This window comes from Medicago sativa, chromosome 2, assembly GCF_051527215.1.
Source record: "Medicago sativa cultivar Bolivia chromosome 2, Bolivia_mono, whole genome shotgun sequence".
NCBI classification, from domain to species: Eukaryota; Viridiplantae; Streptophyta; class Magnoliopsida; order Fabales; family Fabaceae; genus Medicago; species Medicago sativa.
Genome location: NC_140750.1, coordinates 57353375 through 57376942, shown reverse-complemented (window position 1 = coordinate 57376942; position 23568 = coordinate 57353375). Strand labels below are relative to the sequence as shown.

General features: G+C 31.3%; 1 protein-coding gene across 1 annotated transcript; it reads left to right on the top strand.

Annotated features, from left to right (window-relative positions):
* Positions 1–15708: 15708 nt before the first annotated feature.
* On the top strand, positions 15709–18194 carry LOC146949231 (gibberellin 2-beta-dioxygenase 1). The gene is made up of 3 exons (XM_085745324.1): positions 15709–16225; positions 16477–16822; positions 17716–18194. Exons 1-3 carry the CDS (start codon positions 15834–15836, stop codon positions 17962–17964), a joined length of 987 nt encoding a protein of 328 aa, XP_085601450.1. The 5' UTR covers positions 15709–15833; the 3' UTR covers positions 17965–18194.
* Positions 18195–23568: the final 5374 nt, after the last annotated feature.

Here is a 23568-nt window from a genome sequence, read left to right as displayed (position 1 = left end):
TTGAATGATTTTGAATACCACGAGAATTTTTTTAAGTGATGAAAAGTATTGATTGAATACCTCAACACTTTTTTAAAATGACAAAGAGTCTTGATTGAATACCACCAGACTTTTTTTAAGTTGCAAAGAGTCTTGATTGAATACCACAAAACTTTTTCATAATTAAAAAGTCTTTTAAAATCTCTTATAATCCTAATCCAATACATCACCCTTAGTAAAGATAATCATTCTCGGTAAAAAAGGAACAATCTCAAGAAATCTTATGTTTTCATGAAAGACTTTTTCTTGCTAAAATATCACTAGAAAATCTCACAAAATCCATCAAAATCCAATTTATTAAACAATCCTTCGAAAATTGAATGATTTTGAATACCACGAGACTTTTTTTAAGTGATGAAAAGTCTTGATTGAATACCTCAAGACTTTTTTAAAATGACAAGGAGTCTTGATTGAATACCACCAGACTTTTTTTAAGTTGCAAAGAGTCTTAATTGAATACCACAAAATTTTTTCATAATTAAAAAGTCTTTTAAAATCTATTAGAATCCTAATCCAATACATCCCCCTTAATAAAGATAATCATTCTCGGTAAAACACAAAAAATAACCTTCTTAATAAAAATGACTAATTTACCCTTTACTCGCCAAATGATCTAAATACCTCTCAGTCTAACAATGACTACAATACCTTTCCAAACCAAAAATCCACTAATCCCGAATAAAATACACAAAGACAAATAAACACATATAAACAATAATTAAAATAATTCTAGCAAAACATGACTGTTACAATAACTGCCACTCCAAATAAATAATAATCACCCATACCATCCTGGAAAACAAAGTTAGATAATAATTCACCGCACTCCCTTCATAATTCCTCCTCCCAAACAAACAACTATCGCCATCACTTTCAACCCTCCAATCATCCATCTGTCCAAAACTAAGAATTCCAACCACCCGCACCAAATTATTGTCAAACCAACTCTACCCACCTCTAAACCATCCCCACGCCTCACAACTTGCAACTGATTCCACCACATTGATCCTACACAACCACCCTCTCACACCCTTCCTTCCTCCACACCATATCTTGCTACAAGAACCTTAAACCACAAACTATCCTTCTGCATACGCATCCACCCCGCTTACCTAATAAAGAGAAATTAAATTCCCTAATTCTCCTAACCACTAAACCTTCGTTCTCCTTTTCTAAGCAAACCGTATTCCATATAATCTAAGAATTTTTTCTAATTTTCTCACACCCACTTGCAAAGAAACATTTAAATAAAGATTTTATAGAAGATATGATACTTGTGGGAGCCTTGAAGAAGAGAGGAAATAAACTAATAGCAAAGACAAGATATATTTCAAAAGTATCAACTGACCCTTCATAGACAAATGACAGTTCTTCCAACCTAACAAGTACTTTTTAATTCGGTTTAGTAAGGATATTAAAACCGGAGACGACGAGAATCTCCACTAATTGAAAGACCCATATACAAAAAAGGAATAGAGCCAGTTCAACAATTTAAAACTAAAGCTGCCTCATTTTATATAAAAAAATTACTTATATATCCATACTACTATGTGTTATATTAAATGTTTCTATTTAAAATTGTATGTAATAATTTATGAACTATAGATGGAACCAAATATATAATCAAATAATAGAATTGCAAAATAAAATAGTTAATTACAATTTTGGTCCTTTTATTTTCACCCACTTACGAAATTGGAGGCATTTTAAAATCACTTAGTTTTGGTCCTTTATTTTTTCTTTATAATTTTGAACTAAAAAACAATGATGTAACATATTTTAAATGGTGTGTTATAAGAGACAGTTATATATAATGATCGATACACATGAAATTACCTAAAAACTCTTTAAAAACTTTTTTTTTTTAAACTAAATTAACTCACGAAAATTGCATCAAGAAGAATCAAACATGAGAACCTTAAGAGGAATATACTCCAAAATGCTAAACTAACCCTACCAAATCAACTCAAGTGATATATCACTATTATTTTTAAGTTCGAAAATCTGAAGAAAAAAAAAGAGATAAAAACCACACAATTTTAAATTAGGAAGATCAATTCTATAAATGAGTAAAAAATATGAATACCAAAACCGTAATTAAATTGTCAGTTTATTTAGAAGGAAAGTTAAAGTTTATAAATAAATAATTGTTGTACGCTAAGACAGTATCTTTTCTTCCTCTCTCTCTTCTCTCCTTCTCAAACCCTAACTGTCACCCCTTTCTTCTTCTTCTTCTTCTTCTTCTTCTTCTTATCAGAGGGGTGATTTAGGTCAATTTTGATCCAAAAATCACTCATCCGAGTTGTTTTTCCTTCTATCCTAATTGAATAAATGATTTCACATATTCTCTGTTTTCTTTCGTTTGTTTTTGTGATTTCGTTGTCTCTGAACGACTATGTTTGTTTTGATTTCCCGTCTTTGTGCAGTGTTTTTTATTTCCCGTCTTAGTGCGGTGTTTATTTGATTCAGGTTGAAAGATTAGCTTTGAACAAGTGCAGATTCGATCAATGACAATGACTTTGGCATCGTCAACGTTGCAGATCCGGAGACATGAATATTCCGGAGACTTGAATATAATCATATTAGTCATATTTGTAGACATAGATATTTTGCTGTTTTATGCTATTAACATGGATGTTGTGAGTTTGTTCACAGATTCATCCTTTTTGTTTTTAGCGAATTTGGATTTATATTGTATCGATGTACTCTATCAATTTAAATGAATGAATATCGTTTACTTTTGTGAAAAAATAAATGATAAAAAAATAAAAGTCGGTCCCCCATTTGAGAAATATGGAGAATGTCTAGAGATAGATCTTTTTTTTTTTTTGAAGAATCTAGAGATAGATCTTGACAAAGCAAGTAAAGACCGAATTGGATTGCTTAATAAGAAAATAATAATAAATAAGTATTAGTAATATTAAAATTGAAAGGGAAGAAAAATGGATTGACATGGTCCCCTCAAATAAGGACATCCCAACAGAGAGAGATATTTCATATTTGTAGACTTTGCCTGCTGTGGGCGCCTCCATCTCTGTTCTTCTTCTTCTTCTTCATTTTTCCTGCAGTTTTCTCTAAATCCTATAATAAATATTATTAAAAAAGATGAAAAATATATATAAAAGGGGGGATTGGACCTAACCCTCGTTCGAATATAATGTCAGAGTATGATATCGTTCTCGTGGGCTTAACTCAGTTGGTATGGACAATGCATAATATATGTAAGGACTGAGGTTCAAACTCTGACCACCACAAAAAAAAGTATGATATCGGTATTTTTGTGTCCCCGACCACCACAAAAAAAAAGTATGATATCGGTATTTTTTGTGTCTAGATAATACAATTATTATTCATATCGGTATTTTTGTGTCTAGATAATACAATTATTATTCTTAGAAAAAAAAATGGAGGAATTCTTTAATATATGCATTCCTTTCTTAATCCTATAATAAGTTTATCGATATTTCTTTATTGGTTTTACTTTTTTCTATGCCTCAAAAAATTATTATTTGTTTTTCTAGCCTCTGCAACCATACTGCATCAATTGTCAAGATGTTTTGTTTCCCACCCTTTTTATTGTGTTGTAGGGGAGAGAAATATTAAAGGGAAACTGTTAAAAACAAAATAAGAAATTAAATAATTGATATGAAAACAAAAAATTAACAACTCAATTACATTATTTTTTTTTATTCCCTCAAATTTTTTTTTTATTAGTTGAATCTATAGTAATGCGAGATATGGGAAGTTGTTTAACTAAAAAAAAATATGAAACTCAACTCAAAATTGAAATTGAGAACTAAAATAGATTTTATTTTTTAAACTTTTAAAACATAAAATAAAAAACTTATAAGGTCTAAGACTTCACACATTAGTTGGACTTTGTTGTTGGGATCACTAGAACATGTCAATTTAGTTAAGATCACTCTTTTCTTTTTGAATTTTTCTAGTTACACTTTTATAATATCGAATTAAACTCAAATCTCTTTAAATTGTTTTCATAATACCGAAATAGTTCTTGATTTAATTTTTTTTTAACAATTTTTTCGTGCATGTGTCATTCCTATGCAAACTCTATTCATATAGGTCGCCAACTCAATTTATATAGGTGTACATGTGATATTAAGTAAGTTTCCTATCTTTTCTTCATTTATATCCAATTAGTTGTTTCTTCCACTTTTATGGGTTTGCTTCTTTTCTGAACTTATCCGCTCCGTTTATTACTTGAGCTGATATGTTGGTTGATTAATTTCTAAGTTTACTTAATTATCAAGTTTCTCCAAATTAGTTACGAACTTTCTGTTGAAAACAAAATCTTTATTTGATATTTTGATTATTATTAACGTCTTATATGTTTTATCTTGTTATCTACCGATGACATGTCATCTTACGTTATTCTTAACATGTTTTTCAGACATTTTCAATAGGTTTTTCATCTAAAATAGAAGAGTATTGGAGCAATTGCCTAAGATTTCAAGACATTCGTAATATTTTTTATATTCGAGTCATGTAATTTTACTTTTCTCTAAACATAACAATTCTAGGGCATTTTGATGTAATTCATGAAGAAATCATGCAAATCGGCAAAGCAAGACATCTAAAGACTTGTGAAGACTTTGGGAAGATCATGAATGAAGATTCAAGAGGTCTCGAAATACATTACAAATGGAAGAATTTCGTTCTCAAGTCCTAAGACATCTTAAATGAAAGCAAACACCCCAAAAGACGAAGAAACATGCATTTACGCACAAGGAACTACATTGGGAGCACCCGAAGCATGATACATTGGGGAGAATAACATGTTGTCTCTGAACCATGGGTTCGACAACTTGCAAAGGTTGAGTATTTTGGATTCGTGGGATATTTTGGATTTGAGGAATCTGTTGATAAATAGGTTGTGGAGAGGCGAAGGAATATGCTATTCTCCTCATTTGCGTGGCTAATGCTTGGTAACTTTGGTTTGTATTTTGAATCAAAGGATTAAACACTGTACCAATTTGTTGCGTTAACAAATAAACCATTCTATGGTTGTTCGCATCCATTTGTTGCCTAAACAACATCATAAATTATGTAGTTAAGGCTGGTAGAGAACTTATGTCAAAAACACTAGAACTTGAAGGACTATGTCTATTGAATGGCGTGAATAGATTTAGCTGGTCTACGGGTGCAGACACATTATTATGCAAGTTTTCCATCATTGAAGTTTACATACCATAAGGCTATTCCCTAGACAGACTTTGCATAGTTATGTACCTATCATCAAGTCTAGGTCTAACTTGAGGATGAAGAGACGTAGGAACACTGGTAGACACGGGTACACAAGCAGTAAATGGTGGCACAAAGGTTCCCATTTCTGGTAGTGTCATTGTAGCGGTTGTTTTCGGAGCAGTTACTCCCATTTTCGTCGAACCCAACATAGCCATGGTTGCCCCCACGGCCGTTGATACACTAGCACCCACGGTGGGGCAGATGTATGTGTAAATTGTGCTTGTGAAGAGGACTGCAATGATTGTGATGACGCAGAACCACCACTACTGGTGGATTTAGTCATTGTTTTCAAAGCTCTACCACTTCTTAAATGCATGCACAAATGGTTTTCACAAGAAAAGTTAGAGAAATGTTTGAAAAAACAAAGAAATTTATTTTCAAAATTTGCACAAACAAGGTCCCACCGGGTGAGCCAATTTAGTCGCCGGTGTTTTTGGTGAACAGGAATGGCTGGTTTTGGTTATTACAAGCAGGATCTATCTAGAAATTCTAGGACATGTTGTGAAAAGTTTTTCCAGAATAATAGTGAGCGTTCATCAAATTCATAGGTTACTTTTTGAACAGGACGAGAACGTATGGCGTCTTTCGACAGAAAAAGCTTTAAAACAAAGATAAAATGCAGTAAATACAAAATAAAGTCTAAAAGTTTAAAACGCAGAAACTTAAAGAAAAGATAAATTTCATTGCATTAAAATAAAGGTGGTTCGACAGATCAGTATACATACATTCTGTATAAATCTTTTCTCTCGCGCTGGTACTTCGAGTGTTTTAGAATTTCTATAAGTGATCTGCGACCCGTTTTCCATATGGAAAACTACTATTTATACATAGCAAAATAACTTGAAAAAGCCTAACTCCACGATCAACATTTCTTTCATTTGGAAAATCGTTTGTCTCCCACGTTTCCATTGAGGAAACCGCTGCTACTTGAATTCGAATTCTTCCCGCCTCGCTAGTAATTTCTTGGCTTCAACGAACCCGCGTTCTTGGCTTAATCTTGTCGAACTCCGGGACTGACTTTTAGATCCTTTCATGTGTTAAGTCCAAATCTCGTCGAAACCCTCAAGTTGAAAGGGAAAGACTTTGACTCCTGCGAAGATAAAAGTCAACCAATGTTGACCGCATTAAATGAGTCTGTCGAAATAACAGACTAACAATATGATGGTGTGATTAAATGAAATTGTGCTACATAATGAAGTAATTATATAATGATGTGAATATATGAAGTTGTGTTATATAATGAAGTGATTATATAATGTTGTGATTAAATGAAGATGTGTTATATAATTAAGTGATTATATGACGATGTGTTGCTTGGATGATGTGAGGAAATGAGGATGTGTAATTATCGAGTCGAGTTTTACATTGTTGATGTCTTATATAGTCTCCATGCATTCATAATCAATTCTATTTGACGATGTGCATTTGACATTGTGGGATTAATCAGTAATATACCTCTAATATCCAATTATTTGACGTTGTGGGATCACTCAGTAACAATACCCATGATACCCAAAACCTGGTACCACATGCATATAGAGTTGAGTTAGGCGCATTGCATACATGTTTGCAAGTGTATTTGAAGATGTGATATGTGATGATGTGTTATGTGTAGATGTGCATATTTGAAGATGTGATAATTGTTGATGAGTTCCGTGATAGTAATGTGTGAATGATGTATACTTTATTAAATGTAAACTTGATGTCTTTAATTGACGTTGATGTGATAATATGATTATATGATGTTGGCTGAGACTTGTTAACCTTATAACATGAATATATATGCATATGCAAAGTATAAATACTGTTTATTTGTGACGAATATATGTTGAATGAATAAATGATGTATTGTTTATCCTGGAGCTATACATGCGTTTGTATTTTCCTTTGTGTTGAATATTTCTCACCCTCTTAGTGTGGATATGCCACCTACACTCTTGGGGGTGTAGATTTGCAGGAAGAGGAAGCCTACTCGCTCAGTTTTATTGCTTTGGGAGTCTGTCGTGTCGAAGCTCTTATTTGTGACACTAAGATTTTTTGGGATTTTATCTTTATTATTCTCAGACTTGTTAGGATTCCATTGAATCCCGTTTTTTTTTTATGTTGAAAATTGTGATGTATTTTGAAGTGTTGTTTTTAATGACTATTCTACTGCGACGTTTTCTTATACTGTGAGAATGAACACTTTGTTTTGATGAGATACGTGACACCTTTGGGTGCTTTGTTATTATTTATTGAATTTGTTGTTGAAAATATTTCTTGGGGTTTAGGTTGTTTCAGTCTTTAGTTAGCATGAGTAACTAAACTCTATTAGGGTCGGGTTCTAAAATGAACCTCTATTTTATTTGTAGGATTTATTTAATTTAAGTTCTTTATTAAGTTATTTTATGAATCTTGCTTTATTTTATCATGCAAATTCTTAATTTTACCCAAAGTGAACCACCCATAAGATAACGGTAATTAGGGAAGTGTCAAACCTAATATTAGTGAAAACATACTCGAATAAGGAAGTAACTAAGGTAACGGTGTAACCACCCGAATTAGGGAATTAGTAGCAACGACGGTAGTTGAACCTATGAACTAACATATTAATTTCACTCTTCTTACATCCTTGGTAAGGTAGACGACACATGGCTGCCCATTTGTAAAATTACCGAGATGGAGATTATGTTAATGAACTTTTAAGATTCATAGACGATGGAACCTTTAGGACCGTGGAAAATTTAGGAACTCTACTTTAAGTTTGTGCTTCAATTACCTTTGAGAGAGTAAGAACCCCACATACATCTACGTTCGAAGGTGCACCCCGCTATAGGATTGACGACCCTAACCATTGACGTGCGTAGAAACTCCGGTGTAAGGTTGTAGCTCGACAGCTGAAGGGGAATAAAATCCCACGAACTCATCACGTAAATAGAAGACAGTTAACCAATCCCTGAGTAATGTTTGACCATTAATTTATTCCAAGAAATGAATAGATGAGATTCGAAGAATCCTAACGGCCACTAACATTTTGCAATCAAAACAGGTCACTCCTAAACTCTTGCTCAGAGTAAACAAATCAAATTGCACAAACTTGCCCCCTTTATCTTTTATTTATATGTTTTATTTATTGTTTTCTGTTTTTAAATAAGTAACGTGAATTGTTTAGTTGAAACGACAATTCTTGTGGATATAATACAATACTCTACTTACATTTTATTACTTGGTAAACGATTTGGTACACTTGCGTAAAAAATGTAAGTAATTCGAGGATGAGGTTACTAACCAATTTATTTTGATAACATACAAAAAAACCAACTTAAAACCTAAAATAAACGTAAAGTATCAAACATGCAATTTAACTCTACCGTATTAACTCTCTTAACATATGTATGACATGACATTAATATTTGGAGTAAACTCCACTCTCACACAGACCAATTGTACAATTTGCCCAAATAATAAACAAAGGCAAGTGGCAACTTTGATGATGATGCTTCTATGATATTCCTCTGCACATGTTCAGGAAAACAAAGGTATCGGATATAATTCGAGATGCTCAATTCTAACATGGATAAATTCAGTGACCATATTGTTTAAAAGCTATGTATGACTTTTCTGACTCAGACGAATGTTTCAACATTTTTCTCAAATTAAAGAATAAAAATATTTGATGATGATCCTTCCTTGCAAATTTGAACTATACATTTTTCCACGTATCATGAAGAAGCTTCTCTCAATTAAATGTGATGTAATGACCTCAAAAAAATAAGTAATATCATGTGCTAGAGCAGTATAGACTGAAGATTGCGGTGATCAAGAGGTGCAAAATGGATTGAGTATGTACAAAAATTAAAAATAAAGATTTAATTGCATTTTTAATTTTCTATTTGATCACACTCACATGAATCTGGGTTGGGAAGTCCTACTTTAAGTCTCCTATTAGGATTGTGAAGTCCAGAGTTTGATAGCCACCTCCAGCATGATATTGATAATACAAATTAATATTTTTTATTTTTCAAAAGAAAATTCTATTAATAATTTATATATAGTTGAGTTTAACATGTTGCACTGTAATACTATTTCCTAAAAATATCTACATGATAAAATATAAATAAACATATATACAAAAAATTGCATCAATAAATTTTAACTTTTCTTACAAAGATAAATTGTATCCCTCCATTCCTTTTTAAGCGTCGTTTGACTACAAATTTAGCTTTTCTATTTAACTGTCATTTTGTTATTTTAAGGGTACGATTTGTCACTTATACCCTTTATCAATTACTCTTATCTTTTTCAATAAAACTAATTAATATTGTATATTTGGAAAACTAAAGTTTGTTATTTTTAAACAAAGTTTTTTTCTTCATAAAACAAAGTTTGTTTTTTATTATATTCAACATTTAATCTATATGACTATATCACATAGTGTGAATTTAGTATTGGTTGAAACCAATTTTGATTAAAGGAGTTGGAGGAAAGTTTATTTTTTCTTTACAATTATTAAAAAAATATGTGTACAATTTTTAAATTATTGATAATGGTTTGTTATGGAAGAGGGGTAAAGTGTGTTAAAAAAAACTAAGAATTTGTTGAAGAAAAAGAAAGTAACAAACAATTGTTTGTTTGAGAGAAAGATAATATGTTAAGTTTGTTGGAAAGAAAAAGTGTGTGAAAAAATAAAAATTTATTGATAGATTAAAATGAGGACATAATAGAAAGAAAATATACAAAAATACACTTCTTTAATTTAGTGTTACTATTCTAAAATAACACTTAAAAAAGAAGGAAGAAGTTATTAGCAACATGTATAGATATTATAATTATAATTATTTTTGAAGAGTTGTGTCAGAAAATAGTAGGAGAGAGATGCTTTGTTAGAAATCATTTTTGTGTAGACAATATAGCACAAGAAAGTGACAGGCATGTAGAATGGTTGTGCCACATTCAAATGAATCAAAATATATAAAAATTTAAAAACTAAACAAATGCATATCAAACATAATGCACTTGCAACAAACCCTGTGCATTCATTCTTTAAACAATGTGAGGAATATAGTTTCTTGGTGAACATATAAGGGTATATGGCTATGTCCTTGCTTTTTACTACAAGTAGAATGTTACATGGTTGCGAGTGTCATGTTCATGATCATACACTGAACTGTTCCACAAATGAAAAGATTCATGCATGGTGGTTGAATTTCATCATTTTTTTGTTTCTTATAGGTTCACTTAACTGGAGATATAATTATATTCGAGTTATTGTTAGATAGTAAATGTGAACATGTAATCGAGATTTTATTAGTCAATTTAAGCATTGTTATTTAGATAACTTTTGGATAACTATTTTCTTGTGTCCAATAACGTTTTTATTTTTTATTTTTTTTTTAAATTAGGTATCTCCGAATACAACGGCGAAGATTAATCCTTCAAGCTTTGTTGGACTCAAATTGGCGGCAAATTCTTTCTAAGATTTTGTTTGGGAGTTTGGAGGGGAGGGAAGAGGAAGAGAGGGTTTTGGGCGGTGAGAAATATATATAAAAAAATTGTGAAATCTTTCACAGTTTTTGAAAAGAACAATTTTTTAGACAATGATAAACGAATGATTATGATTAATATATTTTTAATTTTAAAAATATTATAATTAAATATATTGAATTTAAATATTTCATATAAACCCTCTAAAACCCCTCAAACTCTTCAATAATACAATTTTTTAGTTCCCTAAATGAATGATTTTGTATTATGAATAAAAAATTAACCCCCAAAACTCTCTCCTCATAATATCTTCTATTTCTTTCACTTTGCTCATTCCTTTTTCGAAAACCCTCCCCTCCTCTCCTATCCAAACTCCCAAACAAAGCCTAAGAATTTTAACGTTGTTGCATGCTCAAGACTAAATTCGAACACTAGTTAAATTAAAAAAGACTCGCGCCATATCATATAAGCGCACTTGGGTGTCCAGTAACGTATTTATATTCAATATATATATATATATATATATATATATATATATATATATATATATATATATATATGAGACAGGATCCGTTGACATCAGGTGTCAACGGATTGGTTGACACCAAATCTCAACCGCATATCTTGTTTAATCAAGGGTCCTTAATTATTTGTTAAATTAACTCATGTGAACCTTTCTCTCTCTACTCCACTTAATCATAACCCCTTTTTTCTATTCCATGTTATATCAACAAATCCTGGAAAAACGAACAGTAGAATCATGAATCTTCTAATCGATCTCAAATTGTCATCAATTATTACACGTTTCTTTTGTGGAGAGTATAAATTCTCGTTTTCCCTTTTGTTCATCGTTTTAACACACCCTTAGAATTAAATCATCTATTGATAATTGTATTGCATGTGAGGGTGGAAATATTTGGAGGTGCTCACTGCTAATGTCTTTTGTGGGAAGAGTTTACGAAGAAGGGTATTGGAACAAAGATGAAGAGCCCTAAATTAATTAGTACACGCTTTCCAATGATGGGTGAAAACAAACACATATGAGCAACCAAGATCTAAAAAGCTTCAATTAGAGAAGAAATAGCTTTGGCGAACAATTCATAGAGGAAATAGACGGTAACCTGATAAATTAACACAACCAGGGACTTAACGAAAGAAAGAGAAGAAAAAAAAAATCCTGTGCAGTCAAAAAAGAACGGCTTATGTGAGAATTTATGTGGATGAATATTAACCTTTAGATTAACAAAAATGGAAGGATAGGATTTGGTGTCAACCAATCCGTTGACACCTGGTGTCAACGGATCCTGACTCTATATATATATATATATATATGGGTTATGATAGAAGACACCTTTCATGAAGGTGTCTTTTATCAAGTTACTCTATGAGCATTTGCGAAAAGACACCAACTTACTTTTAGGAAGGTGTCTTTTATCAAAGTTATAACTAAAAAGTGAAAATCACACCTTAAGGTGTGACTTGATAAAAGACATCACCAAAGGGTGGCTTGTAACATAACCATATATATATATATATATATATATATATATATATATATATATGAGTCAGGATCCGTTGACACCAGGTGTTAACGAATTCGTTGACACCAAATCCTAACCATTTATTTATTTTAATCCAATGATCCAAATTTATTCACTTATAATCTCACGTGACTGAATCCACTTGCATCTTCTCCTTGATTCAAACATCTTCTCCTTGCATCTTACTGAATCCAATTGTTCTTCTCGCTCTCCATTGTCAAGGATTCATGGTTAATTCTTTTGTCCCGTCCAAATAAAATCAAACGGTGCTAATTAATTAATTAAGCTTTTGATTGACAACCCCCTTTGGCTCTATTTCTCCATTACCCTTTTCGATAATGCTTTTGAGCATGAATATTTTTCAATTACTGTAAGATGGAAAGAAAATAGTTGCCGCATATTGAATGTTAAATTAAATTATTCACACATCTTCAATAATAATTTTATAAGCAGAAATAATGCAGTGCCCTGATTTTGAATGATGATCGTCATCATCATGATTGATTACAAAAAGTGAAAAACCTTCTTATCGTTATAGAGATCTTATGGGTTAAACAAATAAAAGAAAGCAAGGTGCATCAAGAGTCCTGAGAACGTGCAGAAGAGAGCGAGAACGATAAATTGGGGAAAATGCAGTGACCTAGATGGTGTGATCAAACTCACGTGATGTTTTTAAGTAAATAAATCTGGACCATTAGATGAAAATAAATAAATGGTTAAGATTTGGTGTTAACGAATCCGTTGACACCTGGTGTCAACGGATCCTGACTCATATATATATATATATATATATATATATATATATATATATATATATATATATATATATATATATATATATATATATACACACATGATTTTGTTTTTTATTACTTTTTTTTTTCTCTCTCTTTTCATGAGTCAAATCAATCGTTACAAGTTATGTATTTTTACACGTTATCAAATACAATATTGTTAAATTTTAATTGCTTAAATAACATTCTCTTCTATATTTGCTACATTACCACAACAAATATGAAACAATTTCCATCTATTTTCGATGAGCATCAGGCTCTATTTTGAAAGAAAAACAAAGATAACATTCAAAAAAAGAAATTAGTGGAAAAATAATGAACACCTTATTAGAGGAATCTCATTGATGTGACTATTTCCTTTCAATTCAATGTAATAATAAAGTTGTCATGTATATTTTAGTGGAAGGAAATCCAAGTAAATAATGCTTAGGTAGGTGATGACTAGACTTCTATTTCCGCAGGATTGTGATGGCAATACCATCTAAAAAGAGCAATGATATTCTAACAACCAAAAATCAACAACTTTTGTGACAACCACCAATTTTCAAAGGAAAAGTAGATAGTGACACGGAAACCAAAGCAATAGAGAGAGAAAGTAAAAAGATAATGTGAGTATGAGAGATAAAGTTGTCACATAGGTTGTCACAAAATGGTTGTTAGAATATCATTTCTCATCTAAAAATGGACCTGGATCTACTGTAGTAAAAAAGGCTGCATTTAATTGACAACCTTTCCCCTAAAAAATTTTGACAACAAAATAAAAGTGGTATGGAATTCGATTCCCTTACATTAAGAGAAATGATATTTTGACAACCACTTTTTAACAATTTTTGGACAACTTTCTCTCCCATACTCACATGATGTTGTTATCCTCTCTCTTCCTTTTTCTCTCTCCATTGTTTTTGACCAATAAGAAGTGAGAAAAACAAGGTTGTCAACAAAGTTGTCATCAAATGGATGTCAAAATATCATTACTCTAAATTAATGATCAAAAGTTTGATTTGTGTCTATTGTTAATAAAAAAAATCCAATTAAAAAAAATCTATTTTGTGTTTCTTACATATTATTTGAACGAGATTAATCACCGCTAGACATAGTATATGCTTTACGCATATAACTTGATAAAAAAAATGTATTTACACACATTTTCATTCTCATTAACTTGAGATTTATTTACTCACATTACACATCTATTATTTCTTCAAAAGAAAATTAAACATCTATTAAATTATTATCTTTTTTAAGGGAATTAAATGTTCTTTTTTTTAGGGAAGAATTAAATTATTATCTTCCTTCTTAATTATAAAATATTTTGTATTTTAACTTTTATCCCTTATACAATATCATTTGCAAAATTTCAAACACATTGTTAGCATATTACAATCAGTCAAATATGTGACATTAAAAGTAATTAGGATTAAAGTTAATCATTTTTAATTATTTAATGGTTATGATTGATTGAGAATGTAAAAACTACTTACATCTAAGGTGTATATGAATTAAATTGAAATAAAAATATTTACTATATTATTTAGGGTTTGTTTGAATAGGCTTATTTTAGAGCTTATGCAAAGCAGCTTATGCAAGTAAATAAGGATTAATGTATTATTTATAAGTTTGTTAAGGTAGTTTATGAAAAAATAACTTATGAATATACAATTTTCGTTAGTAAGATCTTATGAATTAATTTAAAAACTTAATTATTTGCATAAGCTCAAAATAAGCTCAATCCAAACAGGCCCTTAATACTTAAGTAAAGTAGTCTTGTAGGCCTAAAATGTTTTTGTTTACATGTAGTTTGATCTTTTATGGGTTAACAGTGTTTTATCCCCTGTAATATAGGTCATTTTCGGTTTACCCCTTGTAATTATTTTTTTTGTAGATTTCATCCTTGTAATTTGAAGATTATTTGATTTTGGAACTTAATGAATTTTGACTATACAAAATCGATGATATGGCAGGAGGGTAAACCAAAATTTGTTCAAATTACAAGGGACGAAAACACCATAAATTTTGTAATTTGATGCCATGAAGGTCCAAAACCAAATAATATTCAAATTACAAGGATGAAATCTAAACAAAAAAACTTACAGAATGGTAAACCAATAATGATCTATATTACAGGGGGTAAAATATTATTAGTCATTTTTTTAATTAAATAGATTAATAGAAAAGTATTAGTTCTGTGTATTTCAAAAAAAATTACATTATTCAAAACTAATGTAGGTTAAGCCGTAAACTCTTGTAAGTCGACCAGACATATTTCAATGATAAAAGATGTGAATTTTGATAAACTTTTTTAATGTCTTATTTTTCAACCTAGATAAAAGATGTCAATTTTGATAAAATTTTGGGGCAGCACTTTGGTGCCATTAATGTCACCGTGCCATTAAATCTGGACCACACAAACACATTGTCATTGCATTTGGGCCACACAACACATCTATCTTGGTGCCATTAATGACCCAGATTTAATGGCACGGTGCCATTAATGGCACCTAAGATTTTAAGTTTTTCCCAAAATCATCATTAGTTTCTTCTTTTTCTCTGTACTCTACCCCACCAATTTTGTGTATAAATAGCCAAGAAACCCAACCGTTTTTCTCAAGCATCATTTCCTCAAAGCCTTAAAAAACTACTCTTTCATTCATTGACTCATCAAAACTTCTTCAAACACTTCTCTTCTTTTCTTCTTCATCATCTCTTTCACCTTCTTTATCCACAACCTTAAATGGTGCTATTATCCAAACCAACACCAGAACAATACACCTATGTTAGAAACAACATGCAAGCAACCACATTTTCCTCATCAATTCCTCTTGTAGACCTATCAAAACCAGATGCAAAGAGTCTCATAGTAAAAGCTTGTGAAGATTTTGGATTCTTCAAAGTCATAAACCATGGAATCCCTATGGAAGCTATATCCCAATTGGAATCTGAGGCCTTCAAATTTTTCTCTCTGCCTCTAACAGAGAAAGAAAAATCAGGCCCTGCAAATCCATTTGGGTATGGTAACAAAAGTATTGGACGCAATGGTGATGTTGGTTGGGTTGAATACCTTCTTCTCACAACCAATCAAGAACACAATTTCTCTCTTTATGGCAAAGACATAGACAAATTTAGGTAACATAATATCATCAAATCAATCTAATTTCTAAACTCTTGAAAGAAAAAAAAACTTCTGTAATTTTTCGTTTTAACCCTCTAAAACCCTGATAATCTGGAGTTCGGGTTAGAGACAAATTTTATCTTAACCCTTCGGTTATCAGGAAAATGGACTCTAATAATACGAAGTTCAACTGAAAGATAATTAAAATACCATTAAAAATTGTTTATTAATTATTGTATTTTTTTTATGTGGCTATTATTTTTAGGTGTTTGTTGAATGATTATAAGTGTGCTATGAGGAATATGGCATGTGAGATACTTGATTTGATGGCAGAAGGGTTAAAGATTCAACCAAAGAATGTGTTTAGCAAGCTTGTGATGGATAAACAGAGTGACTCTGCTTTTAGGGTTAATCATTACCCTGCTTGTCCTGAATTAGCTATAAATGGTGAAAATTTGATTGGGTTTGGAGAACACACAGACCCTCAAATTATTTCACTTTTGAGGTCAAATAATACTTCAGGATTGCAAATTTCTCTTAGAGATGGAAGTTGGATTTCTGTTCCACCTGATCATAGATCCTTCTTCATCAATGTTGGTGATTCTCTTCAGGTACATACAACACATAGTTTGCATACATATAAAGAAAAAAGTTATATTCTTATTTTTCTTTATAGGTGACATGTAAAAGAATTAATTTGCATGTGGATAAGCTTTTCATTTTGTTATTTGCTTTTTGAAAAATGTGTGTTGAAAATTGATAACTTTGGTTGACTTGTTAATTATTCCATATACACCTGGTCATTCAAATCTCTCACTCTCTCCTTTTTAAAACATCATGAAATTCTCAAAAAAAATAAAATAAATAAATACTATTGCAAAAAGTTTTGCATTCATATGTTGTGTCAGCATGACCTTTTAATCACCTTTTAATAATTTTACATGTAGAATAATAAAAAATTGAACACAAAAAAATAAAAAAATAAAAACAAATCAGTAAATGTCTTTAGGACAATTGTAAAAAATAAAATAGTCTTGTAAAAAAGAACACAATAAAAATATTGAAGTGAAAATAATGTATTTAATTTCTTAAAAATTTAAAAATTGGTTTTTCAACACAAACATTTATTTTTATTCTTTAGCAAGGGTCACATGGACATAAAAAGTTAGGTAGTGTATTAAATTGTCTATTTTTGGGTAGTGTATTAAATTTGTCTATTTTTGGGTATATATTATAAAAATGTGCTTCAATTCATGTAAAAAAGTGATAAATTAATTAGGGGTATTAATAATAATTTAAAAAAAAAACTTTTTAAGAATTTTTTAAGTGAGGTTTATTTTGGAGATAAGAGGTAGTAATATTAATTAATTATGTATTCAAAGGGATTTGTCTCATGATTTTAATGTGGTTATCTTTATTATTACTTGACCAGACTAGTAATCTAACTTGGTTTTCTTGTCTTGTTGACTTTTTCTCTCTTGGTTTGGTCGGTGCTGTAACATAGGTTATGACTAATGGAAGGTTCAAAAGTGTGAGACATAGAGTTTTGGCAAATGGGGTCAACCCAAGGCTCTCAATGATTTACTTTGGTGGACCACCTCTAAGTGAGAAAATAGCACCATTGCCTTCACTCATGAAAGGAAAAGAAAGCTTGTACAAAGAATTTACATGGTTTGAGTACAAGAATTCTGCTTATGGTTCAAGATTGGCTGACAATAGGCTGGGAAATTATGAAAGGATTGCTGCCTCCTAATACAAGAGGATTGTAGTGTGGTTCACTTGTTAATACAAATGGGGGGGTACAATACATACAGTATAATATTATAAAGGGTATTTTTTTTGTTTGAAGTCTTTTTCTTTGTGCTACTTTAAGGTTACAATTATAAGTCATAATGTGTCATAGATATGATAGTGTTTATTCCCCTTTTGTTTTAATACTCATGTATGCACTTTTTCTAAGGAAATGGAATCTGTTTGTGTTAACATTGTTTATGGCATAAAAAATTGTGATATAAATTGTGCATAAATAATCTGTTTGTGTTATAACAAAAGGACCGTGGAACATATAAAACTTTTTATAGTCATCTAACTTAAAGAATCGCAGAAGACATTTGACCTAAATTTTAATGGTGAGATCAACATAAACCCACATTTAAGATTGAAATATGAAAGAATATAAACCGCGTCATGCCTTACTAGATTTGATGCGGACATAATTTTGGTAGGTGGATCTTGATGAATAGACTACAAAACTATCTTACGTTTTTATATCAAGTCTAACTCATTTTTTATAAAATTGGTTTATAATGTGAGAAATGCCACTATATTAGATTTTTATAATGTATATGACTAATCCTTAAAATTTGGTTGGTAAAATTAGGAGTATCATTGTTTATAAACTCTTTTTATTTTTTTCATTTTCCAATGTTTTGCAATAATTTCATCATCCTTTTTCAAATCAAATTCACAAATGAGAGAGTTGATTGAAATAAGTTGCATTGTGAATCTATTGGTCTACCAAACACACACGATTTTTTGCATGATGGGATAGAAAATTTGTGCAGAAAATATCCTACAACTTACCAATATTTGAGCTAGGAAATATCCCAAAACTCCAACACTTTTAATATATGTAGTACTAAAAAATACAGAGTGGACATAGTAGCACATGTTATTGATCAGAAATCTTGTGGGCTCATTTCCTATAGGGACCATCCTTTGATCTTTGAAAGGAATGTCAAAACCGTGGGCATTGCTGTAGCACTACTAGGCCCAAAACAAACCGCGTATGAAGAGAGAGAGACCTAACACAACCGTTCCAAGAGTGATGACATGTTCAATTTCTCCAACACATTTGGTTGGAGTGAAGAGATAGAGGGTTGTGGTGAGCAATGATTGGATTTATAGGACCTCAATCCAAGTTCTTGGAAAAACCAACCTCTCAATGATAAGACGCTATCAACCTAATTGGATGTGTGAGTTGTTGTGTCCACTGCTTCCTCTTTCAATAACTTTCAATAAAAGTGAAATATGATACTATTTTTTATTGCTTTGTAGGCCTATCACGGTACCACGGTTTTTAGATGGAGAAGTGTCACATATGGTCTATGATGGATTGATGCGTAAAAATGATATGAAACGCTAACAACACTCAATTATACTCTACAAGAGTATATATAAACTATTGGTGTTACTCGTCATCACAATTAAGACAATAATTTGTCGAAGCATACTGATGACATGTCATCTTACGTTATTCTTAACATGTTTTTCAGTTATTTTCAATAGGATTTAACAGCAAAAAGGAGGAGTATTAGAACGATTGCCTATGATTTCGGGACTTTTGTAATGTTTTATATATTTGAGTCTGTAATTATAGTTTTCCCGAAACATAGCAATTTTAGGGGGTTTTTGAAGCAATTCATGAAGAAATCATGCAAATCGGCAAATCAAGAACATCTGAAGAATTGTGAAGATTCAAGAAACAAGAATAAAGATTCAAGAGGCCTCAGAAGACTTACAAATGGGAGGAATTCTGTTCCCAAAGTTCCGAGGCAAGTTATTTGAAGACGAAGACCTAAAAACGACGGAAAATCGGAGATTGGCCCAGGAAACATATGATTTGCGCCTAGGGCATGAAATTCACATCTCATGCGCCTAGTGCATCATCCATGCGCCTAAGGCATGCAATGTGATACACTCACATGCGCCTAGGGTGTTTTGCATGCGCCCCGTGCATGCAAAAACTCAGGGCGCAACCGTCTTTTCCTGCTTCCGTGTTGGGTAAACCCGCACTTTTAACCCAAACCCAGGTAGCAACTCACTATAAATACCATCCTTCCTCATTCAGAATTTCTCGTTCAGAACTCTGACAGTTCAAGAGGAAGGCAACTTTGGAGCTTCGGGAGAGTTTCTATCTTCTACTTGATTTTCTAGGGTATGTTTTTATCTTTAGTAATTTGATTTTAGTTACCATGTGTAACTAAATCTTTTTAGGTTATAGTTCTAAGATGAACTTCTGTATATTTTTGTTGGATATTTATTTAATATTATATTTCGTTTATTTTATTTATTTATTCTTTTGTTCGCTATTAAGTTTTATTAGGAAATAATTTATTTCTGTGATAGGGGCAACCCTAGATTAGGTACTTAGGTTGTGACAGAGCCTAATATTGTTATCACTAACTGGATGCTTATATCTTGATATTTATATCCCTTTACTGATAACTATCTGTCTAGGAAGTAAGTGATTATTAACTAGACAAAGATGCCATAAGAATTGTTGACCCTAGACGTAGGTGCTTATTGGCTTAAAACTATTAAGTCTGGGTGGTGCCCCACCAAACCTAGGAATTAACTAGTTAATAATTAGGGAAACAAGTGTCTAGCTGAAGGAAATAAGTTGTAACCTAATAGAACAATTCTCTTGAAACCCTTAGTAAGGTAGACATAGACTAGGGCTGCCCGTTTGTAGAACTACTATGAAAGCGTAGAGAGAGAGAGTGCTATGAGTGTCCTAAGATTCATAGATGGGCAGACCTAAGGGAACCTTGGCCATCATTGCCTTGGGAAACACTGGAAAGCCAATTTAAGTTTATGTTTCAATTACCTTTAAATTAGCAAGACCCTGCATGTAAGGATCAATGTGCGATCAGCAGGTGCAGTTAGCCACCGGAGGGATAGACCAAAGTAGGTTAGTAACGTCCCAACGACCTCATCACTTGTATAGTCTACCTAAGATAAATAAATGCGACATTACTATTACTTATATCCAACAATATATATTCAGAGGGGATTCGAAGAATCCTAACTGCTGCTTACTTTTCTGCAACCAAAATAGGTAAACTTGCTCTGTTGCAAACAAATAAAAATTGCAACCTAACTTTTATACCGTCAACTTACAAAAATAAGTAACGAGAATTGTTTGAACTAAACGACATTCCCTGTAGATACGATACTCTACTTATCATTTTATACTTGGTAAACGATTTGGTACACTTGCCATATCCGATCATCACATACTCAACAAAAGAAACAAATATTAATACTCAAAACTCAACTTATATTCCTTTTCTATTATTTTTTTCGAATCAACACTAATGAGGTCACTATTTCAACCGTAAAAACGTGGAGTTCCCAAGACTTGTACGCATAAGTGACAATGTCAATTATTGTTTTAAGTAATTTTCAAACATTGGTCCTTTTAATACTACATAGGACACTTCTTAACCCTAATCATCACCAACATATTAGCATGTTTGTTTTTTCATACAGACAGACATGACCGATTCAGGAGTAATACTACTAAAGCCTTCACTTTACGTCAACCAATAAAAAACAATTGTTTGATTTTATAAACAAAAATGTATCATATACAGATAAGAATACACTTATTATTGAAAATACATGAGGAATATATTGTGTAAATTTTGAAATTTGTAGAAACAATCAGCATGATTTGGAAAAAATTATAAGGATCCATTTAAGATTCATATTTTAGAATTATCAAGTTGTTAGTAGTTATAATTATGATTATGTGATCTTTTTTATGTGACATCTAAGTGTTGTTAATTCCTTGACTCCGAAATTAAATATGACATGGCTCTGAACTTTGTAATGTAAATTGTGTATATATGTGACAATCTACCTAAAGTTTCAAGTTCTAGACAACCTCTCAAGACTTTTACAATAAGACAATCTACCTTTATATGTTTAAAGACCATTTGTGATATCCTTACACTAATATGTTTAAAGACCATTTGTGATATCCTTACACTAAGGCAATATGTTGCTTGTTATTCTATCTCAAAATAATCTTTATGATCTCATAGAGTTCAATCTGATCTCACTTAGATAATGGATTGGAACTAGAAATACACTTAAATGATTTATACTAAATATAGTGTAATCTTGAGTGTATTTGAGATTTCTTCCGATGTAAGAAATGTGATTCCAAAGTTGAGATTGAATATGATCTCAAGATTCTTGCAATATTTTATTTTTGGAAGTAATTGTGATACATGAGATTGAAATTTTGGCCATTCTTAACTTGACATGAGATTGCATTTGAACTCTTATGGTGTGTTTGGATTGAGGGTTTAGGAGGAGAAGGGAGGGGAGGGTTTATTTTTCTATTTTAAATTACGGACTATATAACATGTTTTTCTAAAATAAATTAAGTGTGGTTGAAGTATTATGTGATCGTTTATCATGTTAATATGTTAACTTTTTAAAAAATATTTTCTAATGTCCGTAATTTAAAAATGAAAAGTAAACCCTCCCCTCCCTTCGCCTCCTAAACCCTCTATCCAAACACACCCTTAGTTTCTTGGGCATTCTTGTCTTCAAATTGTTGTGTTGTTGAGATGATTCAAATCTCAATCTGAAGTTTTTCTTAACATATTCTGATGTTTAGCTTCATATTGTTTCTTTGGATAAATTTTATTCGTGCACTTGTAATATCATGATTTAAAGAACACTCAAATAAATTTGTTAGATGAAAACACATAATTAAAACATCTTTTAAAAAAAGATTTTGTGATTTTTCTCAACAAGTTAAAAGTACCACATTCAACGGAAGAGTTGAGGTTGAACAACATATAAATGAGAGAGCTCATAAACTTAATGTCTCAAGATTTTGTGCGAAAATGTAATCTTCAATATCAGTTGTGTGATTTTTTTCACCTAATACGAGGCTCCCATAACTTGTGTAGGTTTCTCTTGGACTTTTTAATTACCAATATGTGCTATGTGTCTCTAAATGTTCTTCCACGCTACTTGCTAATATATTTCAAGTTAACCTCACATGTTAACTAACACTTGTCCTCACAAATTAACTAATTACATGTCCCTGTGTGTCAATATATCTCTAGAGATTATTCTAGGATTATTTATTGATATGTTACTAGATGTAAACATGTCTCTAACTGTTATCATATGATCAATTGTTGATATCCCTTTATATGTCAATATGTCTCTAAATGATAAATATAGTAGATGTTGAGTATGTATTCCCATGTTTTTTTACCATGCAAACTATGTTAATACATATGCGATGTTCGTTTCATACTTTGTCTTTCATGATTCCAATTTTTTGAAAAGAAAAAAAAAATCCGCCAAAATTCTTGATATTTCCAAAACAAAAAATATCATGTATGTATTAGGGTGTAATTCAAACCTTATCCATGTTTTGTTTTTCTGTTAGGGTTTGTTACTTGCTTCATAAGTAACTAACTGTTGTCCGCCAAAATTCTTGATATTTCCAAAACAAAAAATATCATGTATGTATTAGGGTGTAATTCAAACCTTATCCATGTTTTGTTTTTCTGTTAGGGTTTGTTACTTGCTTCATAAGTAA